At 33.4% G+C, this 19,037-nt stretch overlaps 5 protein-coding genes across 9 annotated transcripts; 1 reads left to right on the top strand and 4 right to left on the bottom strand.

Annotated features, from left to right (window-relative positions):
- Nucleotides 1-120: 120 nt before the first annotated feature.
- On the bottom strand, nt 121-6,726 carry LOC116340171 (macoilin-2). 4 transcript variants are annotated; one of them, XM_031766474.1, is made up of 14 exons: nt 5,481-6,725; nt 5,230-5,409; nt 4,606-4,750; nt 4,389-4,515; nt 4,151-4,280; nt 3,762-4,060; nt 3,544-3,682; nt 3,371-3,465; nt 2,646-3,302; nt 2,151-2,571; nt 1,919-2,074; nt 1,696-1,831; nt 1,427-1,616; nt 121-1,351 (listed from the first exon to the last, which is right to left on the bottom strand). In XM_031766474.1, the coding sequence occupies exons 2-14, from the start codon at nt 5,307-5,309 to the stop codon at nt 1,143-1,145; spliced, it is 2,784 nt and encodes a 927-aa protein (XP_031622334.1). In that variant the 5' UTR covers nt 5,310-5,409; nt 5,481-6,725; the 3' UTR covers nt 121-1,142. The 4 variants fall into 4 exon arrangements, with proteins under 4 accessions (XP_031622334.1, XP_031622335.1, XP_031622336.1 ...); XM_031766475.1 differs by having other exon boundaries at nt 5,485-6,725; XM_031766476.1 differs by having other exon boundaries at nt 3,544-3,679; nt 5,230-6,726.
- Nucleotides 6,727-7,078: 352 nt separating this feature from the next.
- On the top strand, nt 7,079-8,157 carry LOC116340174 (probable elongation factor 1-beta). Its single transcript, XM_031766480.1, has 3 exons — nt 7,079-7,302; nt 7,390-7,910; nt 8,001-8,157. The coding sequence occupies exons 1-3, from the start codon at nt 7,223-7,225 to the stop codon at nt 8,063-8,065; spliced, it is 666 nt and encodes a 221-aa protein (XP_031622340.1). The 5' UTR covers nt 7,079-7,222; the 3' UTR covers nt 8,066-8,157.
- An 83-nt stretch (nt 8,158-8,240) lies between these two features.
- LOC116340175 (coiled-coil domain-containing protein 25) lies at nt 8,241-9,332 on the bottom strand. The gene is made up of 5 exons (XM_031766481.1): nt 9,141-9,332; nt 9,014-9,069; nt 8,914-8,949; nt 8,572-8,830; nt 8,241-8,502 (listed from the first exon to the last, which is right to left on the bottom strand). The coding sequence occupies exons 1-5, from the start codon at nt 9,211-9,213 to the stop codon at nt 8,300-8,302; spliced, it is 627 nt and encodes a 208-aa protein (XP_031622341.1). The 5' UTR covers nt 9,214-9,332; the 3' UTR covers nt 8,241-8,299.
- A 2,045-nt stretch (nt 9,333-11,377) lies between these two features.
- LOC116340307 (thyroid transcription factor 1-associated protein 26) lies at nt 11,378-11,698 on the bottom strand. Its single transcript, XM_031766742.1, has one exon. It carries the CDS (start codon nt 11,696-11,698, stop codon nt 11,378-11,380), a length of 321 nt encoding a protein of 106 aa, XP_031622602.1.
- A 262-nt stretch (nt 11,699-11,960) lies between these two features.
- Nucleotides 11,961-18,721, bottom strand: LOC116340172 (beta-glucuronidase). Of its 2 annotated transcripts, none has more exons than XM_031766479.1 (14): nt 18,489-18,721; nt 18,144-18,405; nt 15,170-15,364; nt 14,872-15,098; nt 14,556-14,735; nt 14,114-14,280; nt 13,609-13,966; nt 13,399-13,545; nt 13,157-13,329; nt 12,949-13,092; nt 12,794-12,878; nt 12,553-12,729; nt 12,339-12,477; nt 11,961-12,273 (listed from the first exon to the last, which is right to left on the bottom strand). In XM_031766479.1, the coding sequence occupies exons 4-14, from the start codon at nt 15,079-15,081 to the stop codon at nt 12,083-12,085; spliced, it is 1,971 nt and encodes a 656-aa protein (XP_031622339.1). In that variant the 5' UTR covers nt 15,082-15,098; nt 15,170-15,364; nt 18,144-18,405; nt 18,489-18,721; the 3' UTR covers nt 11,961-12,082. The 2 variants fall into 2 exon arrangements, with proteins under 2 accessions (XP_031622339.1, XP_031622338.1); XM_031766478.1 differs by having other exon boundaries at nt 18,144-18,380.
- Nucleotides 18,722-19,037: the final 316 nt, after the last annotated feature.

The following is a 19,037-nucleotide window of genomic DNA, read 5'->3' as shown; positions in this document are numbered from 1 at the left end:
TTAAATCTATTTTGTCGAAATAAAAATCGCATTTTTAATAAATTCATCAGGGTTTTTAATCGGTGGGCATTTAAAAAAATCTTACAGTCTAAAAAGCAATTAATTTAAAGACGGTTTTAATGGTTTCTGTTTTTTTTCTTTATTTTGATTAAAGAATTGAGTATTTAATGTTTTTTTTAGTTTCGTATGCCAGTCATTCAGGATTGAAAGTAAACATTTTTTTAATGCTTATACTTGATTTCTGCAGATGTATTCCCATCACATTTTTGTTCGCCTATTTAAAATCACAAATGAAAAAAAATGTTGCTCTTTCACTTTCTCTTGCTCCTTCTGTCTCGAAAAAGTTACTTGTTATCAACAGTGAATATGTACAGTACAATTTTGAATTGATATCTTTTTTCTTCTGGATTATTTCTTTTTGAAAATCATAAAATAGCACAGATAAATGAATAAAAGTATAAAAATTAAACTATTTTTTTTTGTTCTCAAAGTTCACTGTAGTGAAATATACAAAATCAGTCAATGTGCGTGTGCTCTTTTCTCTCTAAACTTGTTACAATTTGCAAATTCCTGGAATAAAAGGAATTTTTTTTATCATGAAAATGTTCGCACACGCATACACATATAATTTTACTTCAATTTCATATCCACTTTTTTCATGAAAAAAATGCTCATTTATCGTGACCATTTCATGTCACGATCACTGCAGTTTGTATATGCCAACATATACAAATATAACATACTGTATTTTATAGATTGTGCATTGAGCTCTGGCTCTGTAATTTTGCTTTCAAAATGGTAGGAATTCAATGGAAGATATTTTTTTTTAATGTCGATCATATTTATCCAATCGACATTTATTCAATAGTATATTTCTTTTTTCAATGATATTTCAAAACAAAAAAAAAAAAACATACCAAATTAAGAGCAAGCAAAGTGTTCTAACTTTGTTGAAGAAGAACCAGGAAAAAATATATTTCAACTAAAAAAAACTATATTGTTTATCACTTAGATCTCTTGATTGGAACACAAATGACGAAGTGATCGTGAGATTCTTGTTTGACGGGATTTCGGTAAAAAATAACGAATATCGAATGTGTGCATGTGTGCTCTTTATGTAGTTCTGTTCGGTTCAGTTCTCTTTATGCCACGTCATTATTTGAATTGTAAATGGAATCCGAGTGTGATAGTGGAGGTGCTGGACTTGTATCACTTAGGCGTAATATTGTACTGCTTGTCGATGAACATTGTGGTAAATACGATTCATTTGGCACTGACGGCATCACCGCATACAGTTGGGCTATTTTTGACTTCAAATCTACCACTTCCTTGTCCTTTTGCCGGATGACATCTATTGCAACCGCACAATATAGTTATTAGAAAATGCGCACAAAAAAAAATTGTGTTAAAACGGCAAAATACTTACTGTCACGAATTTCTAGTTGTCGCTTTGCTTCACCAAGAGCCGAGAATAAGTCCAGCTTAACTCGTGTCTCTGCCGACAGATTTTTTTCTAGTGTATTATTCTTATCCTGCATTGCTTGTAGGGCTGCCATTAGAACTTCAGTACTTTCGCGAGTTTCGCGTGATCTCAACTCTGCTTCGAATTTTCGTAGCTGAAATAGAATTGACAAATTTTCGTTTTTAAATAATGTGTGTCGAAGAAAACAGCAACAACAATGTAAATGTCATTACCTCTTGTTCGTAGTTTCTGCTCTGTTGTTCAGCCGATTTTTTGAGCTCCTCAATTGATGACATATCACGTCTCAGTTGCTTGCATTCATTCTCCAGCATTTGTTTTCGCAATTTACAACTCTCGTTACAATCAACACTGTTTGGACAATATCGACAACATATTTATTAAAATGTCAGTTCTTTGCTTCATGTGCGGCCGAATATGACCAAAAGTTGCACCTACCGTGAAAGTTTTTCCTCAGCTATTTTGCGCTGTTTTCGTTCATTGTTTAGTTGTGTTTCTAGTGATTGCCTTTGACGTCGTTCGTCAATTAACTTTCGATCTGTTTGCTGCATAGTTTGACGATCGGCTTGCCGTGAACTCGTAAGCTCTTGTAACCTGCCCAAATTCATGTGAAATGATAAATAAGAAACGAATTCGTTTTTCATGTTTGTAAACTAAAACGACTACTTACTTCTTCTCTAATTCATCGTTTTCTTTTTGTTTGGCCTGCAAACACGATTTCACCGTTGAGTTTTGATCGCATTTTTGGCGTAATTCGTTTTCAATCTGCTTCAAATGACTCAGTTCGCTGCGCACTTTTTTCAGTTCAACTTCTAGGCGACTGCACGATTCGCAATGTTCGATCTGTTGTGATAATGGTGATGGATTTCGATTGTCTTTGTTCACTTGTGCCACATGCTGCTGTGGATCTTTTTGTTTTCCCCGATTTCGTCGACCTCGACATCGTTCAGTCGTCTCTGTGCTGATGCTATTTGTACAATTAACCTCTACGTTATTGATTTGAGTTTCGATTTCAGTGTGTCCGTTCTGTTTGCACACTAATTTTTCCATATCAACTGTTTGCTGCACACTTGAATAGCCAGAACTCGATGCTAGTTATAGAAAAATCAAATGATTTAGTAATTTATAATAAAAATAATATTTGCATAAAATTCAAGTTAAATACCTGTTGTCAATTCAACAGCAATTGGTGCGGATGGTGCATATGATGGTGTTATCTTGTTCGCTGTTGCATTGACCAAAAGATCACTATCATCGACACTCTCAACATAACTGGACTGTTCGATGCCACTGTCAGTTGGAATTGTTTTGCTGTAGTTATTTCCATCGATGGTGGTGGCTGTGTTGTTGCCGCCAACACCGATTTTATTTCTGAGCAGAGACAATAATCGGGTGAACAGCGATTCGGACAATTTACTGTTTGGATTATTTAAAGTGTTCGGTCTGCGTTTGCTGAAGCCATTATTGATAAGCATGAGCATTTTATAGATGATTCTCAAGCACATATTGAAAAATGAACGTGATTGTGATATTCCCTCCTGTATTGGATCATTACATGGCAAAGTATTTCTTATTGACGATGATGTTGCAATCGTATCATTAATTTTATTGTCACTTCTATCCATGCTTCGTCGATTGCTTCGATATGTCAGCACCGATGTTGAATTGAAAAGATTTTGATGGATTTGATGTGTCTGATTCATTTGGTTTACACCAAAACCATTGTGCGTCGCTGTTAAATTCAAATTACTGCTGTTCATGTTGTTATTGTTGCTACTGCTGTTATTATGACTAAAATGTGTGGTCAATGTGGATGTCGTACCTAAATATGATATTCAAAAATGTTATTCAAAATGCTCATTCTTACATCATAAATCGCGTTAACAATACCTGTTGATGAAGGTTGAGCGGACGTTACAGGTACAGACGATGAGAATCCGTTCATTCCGGTGTGACCATTGACCTTATGATTGCTGTGGCCATTACTATAAAGAATGCAGAAAATTCAAAAATCAAATCCACTAATAATTGTGAGCAAAAAGAAAGACACTCGAAAACCGTACCTTCTAATGTTGTGATTATTATTGTGATTAAAGTTTAACGAAGATGACGATGATGATGATGATGATGATGATGATGATGAGGATGATGATGATGTACTGTTTGCATTGACCACTGACGATGTACCATTTGATGTGGCTGCTGAAAGAAAAGATATATTATGTTTAATATTTTGTGTGTGTGTATAAACTATAAACGAAAAATTAATTCGTATCCTTACAATTGTTCGACGAAGGCGCATGTGAATTGGACATCATCAATAGCTGTTGCTGTTGAATTCGTTGTGCTATGATAGCTGATGAAACCGGAAGATCGATATCACCCAATTTATCAGAATGCAGAATCTCGGGCGATTGCTTCATTTGTGCATGAAGAAGCTCATCATTTGGCAATGCAAACTGTAGCAGCTGTATATAAAATTCATTCTCTTTAGCCACTTCTCGTTGCTTTCGATGCCGTATTCGATAGCCAACATAGCTTTTGACTCCAAATCCAAGTGTAACTACTGGATATCCAATGCTGGATATGCCATTGAAATAAAAGGTAAACAACAAAATCAACATTTGCTCTCAAATCGATCGCGTAAAAAATCGTCCTTTTTTTATTTACCAATGTGCTGCAAATGGCCTACACAAATCAACATGTGGAATGGATTTATCATCGCGCCATCGTATGGCTCCTTCTAAGTACAAAAACAGAGCCCACAATAAAATGGTTGGCAAACAAAATCCTTTATCCGCTGCGTGTGAGAGAGAAAACGAAAAAAAAACGGGTCATTTGATTTGATTTGGGGGCAAAATAAATTAAAAAATTATCGCATTAAATGTTGATGCACTAAATGCCTTACCAGCATGCCAAACATATTGCACCCACACATAGGTGCTTGCCAAGAAGAAGAGCCAACTAACTGGTATAAAAAACAGACATACTAAATCTGATGTGATAGCAATGCATACAAAGAGTATTGTAAATGCCTGTAGAAAAATAAATAAATAAACAAAAAGCACCATTGTCATTAAGCATTTTTCTAAGCATTTGGTTCAAAGTTAAAATTGTTTACTTACTAGTCCTTTATATTTGAATGAATCGTAAACCGATCGTAAAAGCAACCAAAATGGCCATAAAAATTCAAATCGAAAATCCAACATGAAATCAGCTGTGATCACAATGGCCCATAATATCAAATATTTGACGTATAAAAATGTATTGCTGCAAATAAAACAACATAAATACCAAATCACATCAATTAACTTTCTTTGGCGTTAATTAAAGAGAAAATTTTCTGAAGTTTCATGAGACGAAAACGTAACGGTTGAATAATTTCGAGTTAAATATAATGAAACGGGTGATTAACACACCGGGGTGTTATATCACTCTTATCATTGTATTTTGATTTGAGTTATTTTTTTTTTTTTGATTAAAAAGGTAATCACTATCAAACATGGTCGAATCCGTGTTTCAACATCATACCGTAATCAAATCATTATACTCCATACCGCATTGTCATACAGTTGGATTCACCCGCGCACGTAAACGCAGACTGTTACAGACGCGTACACATCTATATCTAATATGTATCCTACAGTACAGTATACAGTATATTACAAGCAGATGTAGCCTTCGACAACCGATACAATACATCTACGTGCATATATACATGTATCCATCCTGATGAATAGAGATTATACCTTCCGTACATTCCTTCCGCAATTTTATTACGTTTCATGGGCCTTCTCAGCTTCCCAAATTCGGCATTTCGTCTCTTCATGCTGTGTGTTTTGCTGATGATTTGGATAGTGCCGCCGTTTTTTTTAACAATAATTCGGTTGTGTCTGTTTTATTATTCAGATACGGTGAAATTGTCTATTCTAAAAACGGTGAATGTCGTAAAAATACAGAATTTTCTCTTTTCTTTCACAATTTCGATTGAAACACTCACTCACGATATCGATTTCGAATGCAAGTCTAATTTTAAACTTTGTCTATCATTACCCTTGGGTATACGATTCACTAAAAAAACACTACAACTTTCTTAATGATTTTGTTGAATTATTAGTTTGTCGACTATTTTCAATATACATTTATATAATGTCATCACTTAAGACATGAGCATACTTGATGAACGAATTTGTTATTTAGATCACAATAATTAGAATCTATAACCAGTTTCCACTTCATTTAAAATGGTTTGCATAATTTGTCATTGACAAAATCGTTGCGTTTTGGAAATAAATCATTTCACTAGAAAATTATTTTTTATTTCACACGTATTAAATGCCACCTATTTATCTCTCTCTCTTGTTAAATGGCAATATGCTCAACGAGAGATTCCTTTACTACACATAAAACTTAAACTTTTTTTTTTGGCCAAAAATGGATAAATTTACAAAAAAATCTACCGGAGTGATTACATCTTTTTGTTGAATTTTTGTTAAGTACTAAATCTATTTCACATTTGCACAGCATACGCACACACAACAGAATTTGTATTCGAGGAAAATCGAAAAGGAAAAGAACAGCTGAATTATTTTCTTCTGTTTGTTGATTTTGTTGGGGTATTTTTTTTCTTTCTTGATCAAATATTTACTGCTCTTCAATTAAATTATAAACCATTTCCACTTTTCGCAAAATTTTGTGCGTGTATTTTATGTTCGATTTTTTCTTTTTATATTTTATTGGTGAGATTTGTTTCGCGTGTGGCCAAAATAATTTTTCTTTTCGACGTTTCGGTATTGGAAGTTCGAGTGTTTGATAGGTTTCTGTATAACATTTAATGTTGTTTAGATGCTTCCGTTTTTTTTTATTTTGGTTTTATTGGTTGCACGTTTTTATTTTGTAATTATTTATGATTTTCTGTCCTTGTTTTTGCACAACCTGCAAAATAAAAATTGTTTTTTGTTGTCAACCTGTGCTGCTTGCACAAAATATTTGATTCCTTTTCTTATTATTATTCTGGTGATTGCGTTTGTGTGTGATGATGTATCCATGTATCCATGTATTTCAGCTGCTTTTTTGCTTGTTTAATTTGTCTTGCTTACACCGTCATTTGCCATCTCGCTTACACTTTTAAGTTTTCAATGTTTGTTGAGTTGCACTACTTAAAGAGATTTTCCAATTCATTTTTTTTTTCTTCGCGACCACCACATTCACTTACACTTATATGGTGGCAATACTGTCAGCACACACAAAATAGCAACAGTATCAGTATGTGTGGCTGCAATCAAGTTTGACTTTCACAGTTTTCAACACATTTTGAGGTTGGTAATGCGAATATTTGGCGAAGAAATAATGACTCGTTTACGAGAAAAACATTCGATTGATTTTGTGAACAAATGCCCAAATGCTACACTTTAATTCAAACATTTTTGGCAAAATAATTTCAATAAACATGTTGATTTGAAATTCTATCGAATGTTATTTATTTTATCTTGATAATTGAATCCGAAATTTACTCAACACACTTTGACAGAAAAATTCAACAATGATGATGTCGCACATTGAACGTGTGAACGACACCCAACACACAGAGCTGTCGTTTTGTGGTAATATTCTTTGTCGATCTCTTTCTCTGTTGGCAACGTGGTGAAACGTTACGACGTTAGTTAAACTTTGCGTATTTCGATTGAAAAAATCGTTTAATTTTTTTTATTCCGGCGAAACCGTATAAACAAATTTTTAAAAATGTCGTTTGGTGATGTGAAAACAGCAAAAGGTCTTGAACAACTTAACAACTTCTTGGCCGACAACAGTTATATCAGTGGGTAAGTGAAATTTTTAGGTTAATTTTGTATCAGAGCATATAGATGCAAGTGAATTAATTGTGTGTGCATTTTTTTTGTCGGTGATAGTTATACCCCATCAAAGGCCGATTTGTCGGTGTTTGATGCTTTAGGTAAAGCACCAACTGGTAATGTTCCACATGTCCAAAGATGGTATCGTCATATCGCATCGTTTTCTGCTCAAGAACGTAATGCATGGGGTGGACAGGCTGTACCACAAGTTGCCGGCGGCAAACCAACAACACAAGCCGCACCAGCTGCTGCCGATGATGACGATGACGTCGATCTTTTCGGTTCAGATGAAGAAGACGACGAAGAGGCCACTAGAATTCGTGAAGAACGTGTGGCTGCCTATGCCGCTAAAAAATCAAAGAAACCAGCCCTCATTGCAAAGAGTTCAGTTTTAATCGATGTCAAACCATGGGACGATGAAACTGACATGAAGGAAATGGAAAAATGTGTTCGCACCATCGAAATGGACGGTTTGGTTTGGGGAGCATCGAAATTAGTTCCAGTTGGATACGGTATCAATAAATTGCAAATCATGTGTGTTATTGAAGACGACAAAATCTCAACCGATGAACTCCAAGGTGGGTAACCAATTAGCGACAATTAACTCTCTTTTTTGTTATTTTTTATATTGAGATTCTAATCGCCTCTTTTTTTTTGTAATTTTCCAGAGAAAATCGAATCCTTCGAAGATTTTGTCCAATCATCCGACATCGCTGCATTCAATAAAATCTAAATGGCTTGATTGGTTCTGTGCATGAGTCTGACTCAAACATATGCACTCATTCAAATCGAAATCAATCAATACATTCTTTGCAAACAATTCGGCCACTTAAAAGTTTTTTTTGTCGAAATAAAAATCAAATTTTTGATAAATACATTGCGTTTTTTAAATGAATTTTGATATTTGGAAAAAAAATCCTTTACAGTTTATTTATTTTATAGTTTTTGTTTTTCAAAAACAATAAATTTACATAAAATCATCTGAATCGTTGCCATCGTCATAGTTGGATTGCATTTTTTCACTGGCCTGAAGGCTAGAGTAGCTTCGTAATTCAGCTTCTTCTTTTCGCCGGCGCTCATCCTCTTTAGCCTTTTCTTTTTGCTCTCGTAGAATTTGCTTTTGACCTTCACGTTCCTTGGCATCTCGTTTTTCTCTTTCAGCTCGAAAATCTAAAAACAAACAAAATGAAATACAGAATAATTATGCTCAAAGTGAATGGCCGATTGTTTTTGGTTTACCTGGGTGACTTTCGGTTTTCGTTTTATTGAGCCGATTAACAATATCATTTATCCGTTTTTCAACACGAATCTTACGCACATCTTTATCACGATGAAATGACACTTGACCTACTTCCATTGCTGGAGTTTTTTTCAAATTGTCCCACATTGTGTACACAATATCGATGTTATTCATTTTACAGCCATTAATACTATTTGCTTTCACTAGCTGAGCAGCATCTTCAATTACAGCTGATGGAATATCATCAATTGTTTGACCCTGTTGGAAAGAAGAAATAAAACCAAAAAAAATCAATGTTGTCATAATAAATTATCAGGACATGTGCTCTCTAATCCGCTTACCGGCTGAAGACGTAAATAAACGTGAGCTGATGATACCTGCGATGATTTAATCAATATTAAATGTTAAAAATAACCAAATTGTGATGTATGTTTGTCATACCTTGTCTACATGGAACCAAACATCCTCTGGCCATCCCCATTTTATTAGATCTTCATCTAAATGGAAACAAATTCATGGCTTAGTCATTGTATAGAAACACAAATTACAAGTAGGTAAACAATCATACTTTCATATTTTTCTGCTCCCATAAACAGTGTATACGATGGCGTTACAACTTCGCTTACAAAATAGAATACCATTGTTCTTTATATAGACACCAAAAATCAAAACGACTTACAAAAAATGGTTAAATATTCAATTCAGAAATGAAACGATAGATTTTACCGATCAAATGTCAAAAAATGATATTGACGTATACTATACGTCTACCCTGTTCAATTCAAGTGTAGTCAAGTTCATATCGTCGGTCTTAGATGACAGCACTGTATTTAAATACATACAAAGAAGAAAAGTGTATTACAAGTGCAAAAATTGAATGTACCAACAAGAAAAGTATCGAAGACTAACTGTCAATATTCGAAGACTCTCAGCTAACAGGTAGTCTAAAAAAAAAAATTGTATCTCAAAAAAAAAAGACGCAATGGCAAAGTTTGACGATGAAATGTTGGACGATTGGAAGAGATATCTTAATCTGGATGAAGGCGATAGACTTGAAAATGATGCCAGATCACCGGTAGCCAATGCGCAATTATTGACATCGCATAAACCAAATCGAACGAATTTAACGCGCGAACCCGACCAAATATTCAAGCAACTAGAAACGGAAAAAAATAATGAAACCGAAAAATTGGCATCCATGGGGAAATTGTGCAAAACGGTAGCCGAAGATAACGTTGTTGGCGAGCATGATGAATTAAATGCTAAAATGGTAACATTGATGAACCACGAACTCATTCAATCGAATTCGATGCGCAAAAGTGAGCAATCATTTAAGAAATTGGAAATGAAGAAAGATAAGGAAAAAGAAAGCAAAAAATTGGCATCCATGTGGGAATTACGCAGACCGGTGGCCCAAGATTGCCTTGTTGACGAGCTTGATGAATTGGATGCTGAAATGTCCAAAAAAATAAACGATGAATATAGCACGAGTTTCACGTGCGAAATGGAGCGCCTATTCCAGCAAATAGAAATGGAGTTAAATATCGAAACAGAAACCGAAAGATTGGCGTCCATGGACAATTTATACAACACGGAAGCAGAAGGTTACGAGCACGATGAATTGAATGCAAAAATGGCCAAACTAATGAGCGACGAATATGAAACAGAAGTTATGCACGAAATGGACAAATACTTTGAGAAGCTAGATATGAAGAAAACGAATCAAACCGAATTCGATTGCATGGGAAAGGTGTGTAAAGCGGCCCGAATCGATGAATTGGATGTCAAAATTACTGAATTAATGAACGACGAAAGTAATGCGAAATGTATGGCTGCTTGTGAAAAAAAAATTCCAGTAAAAGCACGAAAAGTATTTGGTACCGTTATTCCATTGACCTATGGTGATTCATATATCGATGCATATTTGAAGGAAGATAGCTCCGTCGTTGTTATCATTCACTCTTACGATAGTAGATCAGAGAAATCCCAAGCGATGAACCGTTGTTTTGATACATTGGCACTGGTGCATCCATTGGTGAAATTTTGTAAAATTGACATTTTGGGATGTGTCACTGACATTGATCACTTTAAAATAGAAGACTTTCCCGTATTGACGGTGTATAAAAAAGGCTGTTTATTTGAACGATTGCGTCGTTTTCCGGACACATTACACGGCGATGAATCTAACTTTTTGGAATTGGAAAGCTTTTTATTGGAAAACGAACTACTGTCTGATCCACTTTTGAATTGACATCGAAACAATGATTAAAGATTGGGCTTTCAATTTTAATTTCGATGATATCAAAAAAAAAAAAAAAAAGATTAAAGAGAACAGTTATGTATTTTAAATGTTAGATTAATGATGACAATCGCCAAAATCGTGCTAAAATAATTTAAACTAAACTGGCCTCATGTACCAAAACAAGAAATTAATTTTCCATTAGAATAAAAAAAAAATCACATTTATTTCACATTTTAAGTGTTTTTTTATTTATGAATGAGATTTTTCTACAAATTTTTAATAATAATACTTATCATTTAACCCGAATCTTTCCCATTTCAATCAAATTACTGATTGTCAAAGCAGATACAACTGTTATCTGAAGGATGATTTGGGTCAATAGAAAATCTATATGAATATTCAGACAATAAATATATGCCTGTTTGCTATTGACGTATTGCGTTTATTTATTTTCAATCTTCTTTGAAATTTTTTCGATAGAAGACCATATTTCGAATTAAAATCAAAAATAAAATATAAAAATTGAAACAAAAATCCAACCCGATTGATTTCGAATGGTGTGATCAGTTGGCAATGCGTTTTTCGATTTTTTCCAGTAGTAGTTCCATACGTCCCTTCATCACGGGTTGTCCTTTGGTGTTTTTCTTTGAGAAAATTTTCAATTTCCGTTTTTTATCCTTTTTTATGATCAACATTTTGGCTTCTTTTTCTGCTTTTCGTTCATTTTGCTGTCGAATTCGGTCCAAACGTCTTTCTTCAGCTACTGTAAATTGATTTCGTTTGCCGGCCATACTGCCGCCTTGTTTACCATTCTTGCGTTGTTTACTTTTCGATGCATCCTTCTTAAACACTGGCTTACCGCCCGATTTTTTAATGTTCTTCATTTTTTAGCCGGACACAATTTGCAGTTTATTTACTTTTTCTACTGACTGATTAAGTAAACACACATGTAAGCACACATGTATCATAAATGTCAAACAGTTAAACGCTGTCAACATATGTAATAACATAACCAAACTTTTATTTGTAGGTAATTTTTTCAAATAAATAAAAACAAAAACAAAAGAAGGTTTTGAATGTTCAAAACTTTCATCTAACTTGGTGCTAATTATAAAATGAATAAATAAAATCAACATTCAACGAAAATACATGTAGTTTATAAATTTATTCGTATTTGTACAATTGTAAATTTCAGTTACAAAAGAGAAACGGCACAAAAAGAAAACATCCCCGAAGTTTTTCGAGTATTTCCAGCAGATTGGCCATTTTTACAGCTCAATACGATTATCGATTTTTTGATTTTCATCGACTAGGTATGGGAACAGATCATCAGGCAACTTACATTGATCCAGTTGATTTGCTAACGAAAAATATCGCCTACGAACATGATGTGCGGCTTCTTTCGGCTGTCTATTTCGTGTGAAAATACCTTTTTTATTGCCACCAACTCTAGTATACGCTAAAATGAATATAGAATTATGTGTTAAATAATGAAAATCGGTAGTCTTGCATAAATTTGCATACCTTGATTTGTCTTAAAATCAGCAAAATTCCAAATGAATTCCCCAATGAACCAACCATAACGCCGGAGTATATCAAAAGCTTTGAAATGTCTTGAATATAACTCTCTTTGATACTCTTCAGACCATACAAATGCTGGCAACTGTATTAAATCAATAGAATATACAATCATTTATTTATAATGGTCACTTAATTTTCAAGATGAAAAAATACGTACAAAGTGCAATCCTTCAACAGTATCTGCTCCATATTCTGACATTAATACTGGTTTTTGATGTTTTGCATTCCATAGAATGGCTTCGTCAACAACTCTTGATGTGATCATCTCCAATCGGCCAGGATTTGAGTACCACCCATTGTATCGATTAAAACTAATTATGTCTAAAAATTGTGCCTACTCAAGGAAAAATGTCAATCAAAAATATAAATCATTAATAAATAATGAATATTAATCTTACGGCTTTGTCATCATTGGCAGGGGTTGCGATTGCGGCAGTGATAGGTCGATTAGGATCCAATGATTTCGTAAAATTCGCTATAGCTCTATTTTGGGGGAAAAAACAAAATTTTGATTAAAATTTCCATTATTTTAGGTGGTATTGAGAGCACTTACTCGAAATAAGAGTCTGCTTGATGCTTACTAGTTCGAGGCTCATTGGCAATAGACCACATCACAACACAAGCATGGTTTTTGTCACGATGTATCAATTGCTCAATAGATGCTTTATGTTTTTCCAGCAATTGTGGCGTATAGTTACTGCAATTTCGATTATAATATATGGATACATCGTTTAATATTAAATTTAAGTTCAATCGCTTACTCTGTATCCACGCTCGGACACTCATCAATAATCATGATTCCGTGTTCGTCAGCGAATTGCATTGATTCCTCTGAATATGGATAATGTGATGTTCTGTATGCATTTGCGCCAATCCATTTGATCAAGTTAAAATCTTTTGTCAAAAGAGCCATATCAAGACCTTTTCCGCGAATCTAGAATAGTATAAGATTTGTTTTGTGTTATTTATGTGCGGTGACATTAGCGTGAATAAAGTGTCTTACATCAGAATCTTCATGCCGACCAAAACCCTTGAAATAAATGGGTTTGCCGTTGATTAGAAATTCTTTGGAGTTCCATTGCAGGGAACGAACGCCGATTTTTAGTCGATAAACATCGATATTTTCGTGAGTATTGCTTGAAAGGAAGACCTACAAAAATGATAGCATTTAAATTGGGCAATTTTGCTTAATCAAATTAAAACATTCGTTTACCTCCATTGTATACAAGTAACCGGGCTCCGAGTGCATTAAATACGGCCACCATGGCTTTACATTTTTTATTTCAATATATCCTTTAAGATCATTTTCTGGTGATCGGGATGTTGCAACGATTTCCCCTTCGCGATCACGAATTTGAATTGTAACGAATAGACTTAAGTCAGTTGGCACAGTCTTATTGGTCAATATATGATAGAATATACGACCACGATGGTCGACAATGTTTGTTGTTGTAATAATATCATCAATATGAACTTTTGGCGTTGTATATAGCACAACCGATCGATGGATGCCCGCATAATTGAAAAAATCAAATGTGTATGTTTGTACAATTGATGTCTCATTATTATCGCTAGAATGTATGAAAACAAATAATTCAATCAAATCAATTGAGGTCAATTAGATTATTTGTATTCTATTATTGCATATTAAATGTACAGTTTACAGTAAAATCACTCTTTAATGGAACGTTTAGTGATCGATTGATCGAGAAACATACCTGGACATTTCTGTAATTTTTCCTTGTGGTATGGTGTTTGCGAGGAGTGCATTATCGCATAAAACGGTAACACGATTCTCTTCGCCATATTTTAGATATTCGGTGATATCTGCCTCAAAAGGTAAGTGTCCTATTTCATGTTTCACTACCATTATCCCATTTATGTACTAAATTCGGAAATGCATTTAAAATGCAAATTGAAAGGGAAATTATCAATTAATAGAATTGTTATTCAAGAGACGTTGATAAAACGTTTAAAAATTCATTGTGCATTCGTGCGTACGATCTAGATTTGTTTACGAAAGCAATGTGAAAAGAGATAGAGAGGAAAACAAAACATAGACGGCAAAATAGCAAACGCTAATATGTTGTTTATGGCAGAATTAACCATAGTTGCGATAGCGAAAGCGAAATGAATATTTAATTTAATTGCATTACTTACAACGTATGCTTCATAATGAACGCTACCGAAGCGAATCCAAGCACGTTTATTTTGCGCCCATGATGTGGCCACGAAGAATTTCCGATCATACCAGACAGTGCCGACATGGTCGCGTAAATTATTATCTTCGGTGATATCGTTGTAGCTAGACGGAACAGGCATTGGAATTGTTTTATGCACCTGTAAATAATATCAACAAACGAAGTGACATTAGCATGACACAAATATACCTTAATCATTGTATTACATTTCAATTTTTTTTGTGTTGGCATTCACCAAAAGTGAACAAAAAAAAAACAAAAAGAACCATATATACCTTGCTCAAATCATTTTGGTACCACTTTTCTCGTATGCCTTCAGTGGGAGCTGTTTCATTTGATTTAACAAAATTCCATATTCCATCTAAACTTTTTACTTCTCTCGTCTCAGACTCATGCGGATATAGTAGCCCCTCAGTTCGAATATCTTTTGTACTAAACATCATGAAACCGAACACAAAACTCAGAACACATTGGCTACGTCGCATGACTCTGTTTCGGAGATCTGCACACCACAAAATAACCAATTCAGATAATTGTTTTATGATTTTTTATGTAATTAGAAAAATTACTCACCAAAAGAGCACGCAGTACCTATGGTGGCGGTTGTTACTTCTCTTTTCGTCAAATAAATTTTATAATCACAAGATGTTTGTTTTGTTTCTTAATAGAATATTGCAGAGTATATTTTTATAGTTTTCTTGATATTCGATAGTTACACCTAAACAAAGTCACTGGATAACGCTGCATTGACTCCACTGAATCTTATCTCTGAAAGTTTGAATAATAACAATTAACTTTAAATGCCAAAAATTACATGAACAATTAGGATGTTGTATAATATATTCGATAAACTTTGTGTTCAAAAAATGAACAATTAACACCACTTAAATAGGATCAACGATGCCTTTGTTATACAAAATCAAAATTCATTAAAAGTCTATTAAAAAATGTTATTTATAGAATAATCACACTTTGATAAAGAATAAGATTATTTTATTTACGGTACGCACATTGAATATATACCTATGTGAGGTAGAGAAAGGCATGTTCTTAAGAACTTCTAGGTTAAGATTAAGCGCATTTAAGAAAATCTCTGTCATTTTCAAATATTTGTATGTGCTCATTAACAAATTACTTTTTTTAATGACAAATCACAAGGTCACTTAATTATTTTACGCAGCTTTAACGTAAATATTAACAGTTAACCGTCGTTGATCATGCTTTTCACAGCCCCGTAGCGTGACTCAAATTTTTGGAAAGGCCCAACCTCAATTTTTTCAAATCAAATAAAAATAGCCGAATTTCTTAATCTTGATTTCCATCGTGCCAATTCGGCGAAATATTAAGACTAAAAAACACGTCTTAAATATATCATACAGATAATTAAATTGACTGTCGGAATTTTGATTTTCTGCGTTATCAAGATATTTTTGTTGAAATTACTGCAGCGTATGGAAGTTTGTTCAAATTTGTTAAACACGTCTTCAAAGTCTAACACACTTGAGCTATGCAGTGGTTTTTTTGGAAATAAAATACACCGACGATGAGATTCTTTTCAAGTCCGATCTTATGCTCTGGCTAATACTATATAAATATTTGTCTATTATTCAAAGCATGTATACATGAAAAAAAAAAAAATTCTTGAAAAATGTGTACTCTACGGCTACTAGATAAGCATACTTTTTTAATAACAAATTTTGACATACAATTCAACTAATACTATGATTTTGGAAACGTGTCACATTGTATAAAAGTTAAAAGTATATCGATATTTTACACGCATAATTGTTTTGTTCAATTTAATCGGTCACTGAACTGCATTGAAAATAAATGTGGATTACAACGAATAGAATGCAAATAGATGTTTAAAATTGAGCTGAAAACACGTGAATAAATTAAAACTCTTGGCTTGTGTTGTGGTCATTTGATATACGTAACATTTGACCAAAACCATATACTGATAACTTGTTCTGATGTCAAAATACGCAAGTTGCAAACTGCAGACGATAAATTATACATCCTGGAGATATGATCTGATGAAATCAAAACCAGTTTTACTAAAGACCTTTGCTGGACTAAAAAATCATTTGAATTCAAAAACCATATTGTCACAAATTAAATTATCAACCAAAAATCCGATGAATATTTGATTTCAACATAAAATGTACACCATAATAATTCGTTAAAATTTAATAATCAAAACTCACCGCACATAAGAAACGCAATCACATTGAATAACTTACTGAAAATGAATGAAATTGTGTTTTTCATACAAAAATCAATTCGATAATTATAACTGAATTCTTCATTTGAATCGAATTTATCCCTTGAAACGTGCACGTCAATCTATGACCATATCATAAGTTACATTGATGCAACGAGTGGTTGTCAGATCAGACCAATCATTCGAGCAAGTATAATTAAATAAACAAGAAAAAGAAGAAGAAGAAAAATGCCGCATATTTATGAGAATGTGTGTCACACGGCAATAAATTAAACGCAACTGCATCCAATTTATGTTGATGGCATTTCTCCATTAAATGTATGTACATTTCTCTAATGCGTCTCAATGAATATGCCACATGCGGATTTAGTGTTTCGATCGTTGATAAAAGCAAGATGACAGGCTACAAGTAAAAGTGAATATAATCAATTTTTCTTTGGGCAAAAGTGAAAATCCGTAAATTGTTTGTGTCGTAAATTTTGCGAAAGTAGCATTTTGATTTAACAGTTTCATATCGTATACACCATTTTTGAATCACACCATCACATCAATCTTATGATGATGAAGAGATTTTCTGAGCGACTCAAACTCAAGAAGTGTAAATATAAATGTGTGTCGAAGCTAAAGCAAACTTAAACTCTTAACAACGGTTGGTTGGCTTGTTCAATTTCACTTTCTCAACAGAACACTTTCTGCCAAGAAGAGACACAAAACACAATGTATGCAAATTAGTGTCTTGGTTAAACCGATTTTCAACAGGACTGAGCTGGTAGAATGTAGACTGTAGAGCGAATAACAATTGACGGACAATTGACGGCATAAATCTAATTTTCGTTTTCAATGCTCTACAATGGTCGCAACCATCAAATTAAATAAGCACCAAGCAAACAGAGGATATTATATTATTATAACTATTGCTTTAGATATTTTGAAGATCTCAAATTCTAACGGATTTGATTGCCACATGTAATATTAATCACATAATGTCCGATTGCGCACACACACATAACGTTTTAAAATCATATTTTGGTCGTCTTACAATTTTAAATTTCCTCACAGTCGACAGTTGAATGTTAAATTGAATAAGAAAAACAAAACAACAAACGTATCGAAATCATACACATAAATAATAATAGTGAACAAAACAATATGAATGCATTTCTTTGAATTGAATTGTATAAAAACAAATCATCTTATAATATTCGACACGGAATTATGAACTTCAATAAATTTAAAATTGACTTGTCGAAACAAACAAACAAATGGATTTTTACTTAAACAAACCGACTGAAACGTACGAAAATATTTAAAACAAAAACAAACCTCCGGTAGTGCTCGTAGTTTATGTTGCACTTATGTAGCTAATTTCCTTGCTTACTCGCTGAATTATCACCATTGACTGACTTATGCATTCGTTTGCATTCCGAGTTTTGTTCGGCGTGCGTATGTTGTTGTTGGTTTTTGTTGTTGTTGTTCTGATTTTTTGGTGTTTCGTCCGGCAAATTTTACTTTACTACTAAGTTTCTCTTACTCTCCGAAACACGATATGTTGTGGGCTCACTTTCAACGAAAATTGTAATTGCGACTTATATATATAATCATTTTAAAATAAAGATAAATAAATTTTTGGATGTGATATTATCATTATGTTGTAAACACAAAACGAACCGGCCATAAAACCCTTTGGGATATGTTTACATCTTTATTCACTATCACCGACAAAACAGCTGAGTATTTTAATTTGTTTTTAATGTCATGTAAAAAATGATATTCTGTATCATTTGAACACAAATTACATCATTTTTGATGAAAATAGTTTTGAAAAATATATTCTCCTACGCCAAATGGACAAAAAAAAGACACACTTCTTTGCGTCTATCACTCACACTCCGTGTTTAAAATATCACATTTGTCAAAATTAGAAAAAAAAGTTTGTTTAAATCAAAAGCCGACCACCACATGACAGTTTTGGTGAGACATCTGTTAAAAAAAACGTAGATGTTTGAAATTGGAAAGCTTTTTCAATCGTAAGCCTATCAAATGCATTAAGGTCTATTATTGTTGAGATAAACCTTATATGTTCGTGCCCAATTTAAACGGTATTCTCTCATTCAAAATGAATTGGCTCTATAAAATGATGAATTTAATTTTATTTTTTATTAATATTCTTTATTTAGGCACTTAAAATCAGAGAAATTAATCACAGAAATATATAAT

The sequence above is a fragment of the Contarinia nasturtii genome, unplaced genomic scaffold, assembly GCF_009176525.2.
Source record: "Contarinia nasturtii isolate CC-2019 unplaced genomic scaffold, AAFC_CNas_1.1 Cnas_scaffold_630, whole genome shotgun sequence".
In the NCBI taxonomy this organism is placed as follows: Eukaryota; Metazoa; Arthropoda; class Insecta; order Diptera; family Cecidomyiidae; genus Contarinia; species Contarinia nasturtii.
The sequence above is the reverse complement of the archived record's forward strand: the minus strand, read 5'-3'. Positions and strand labels throughout refer to the sequence as shown.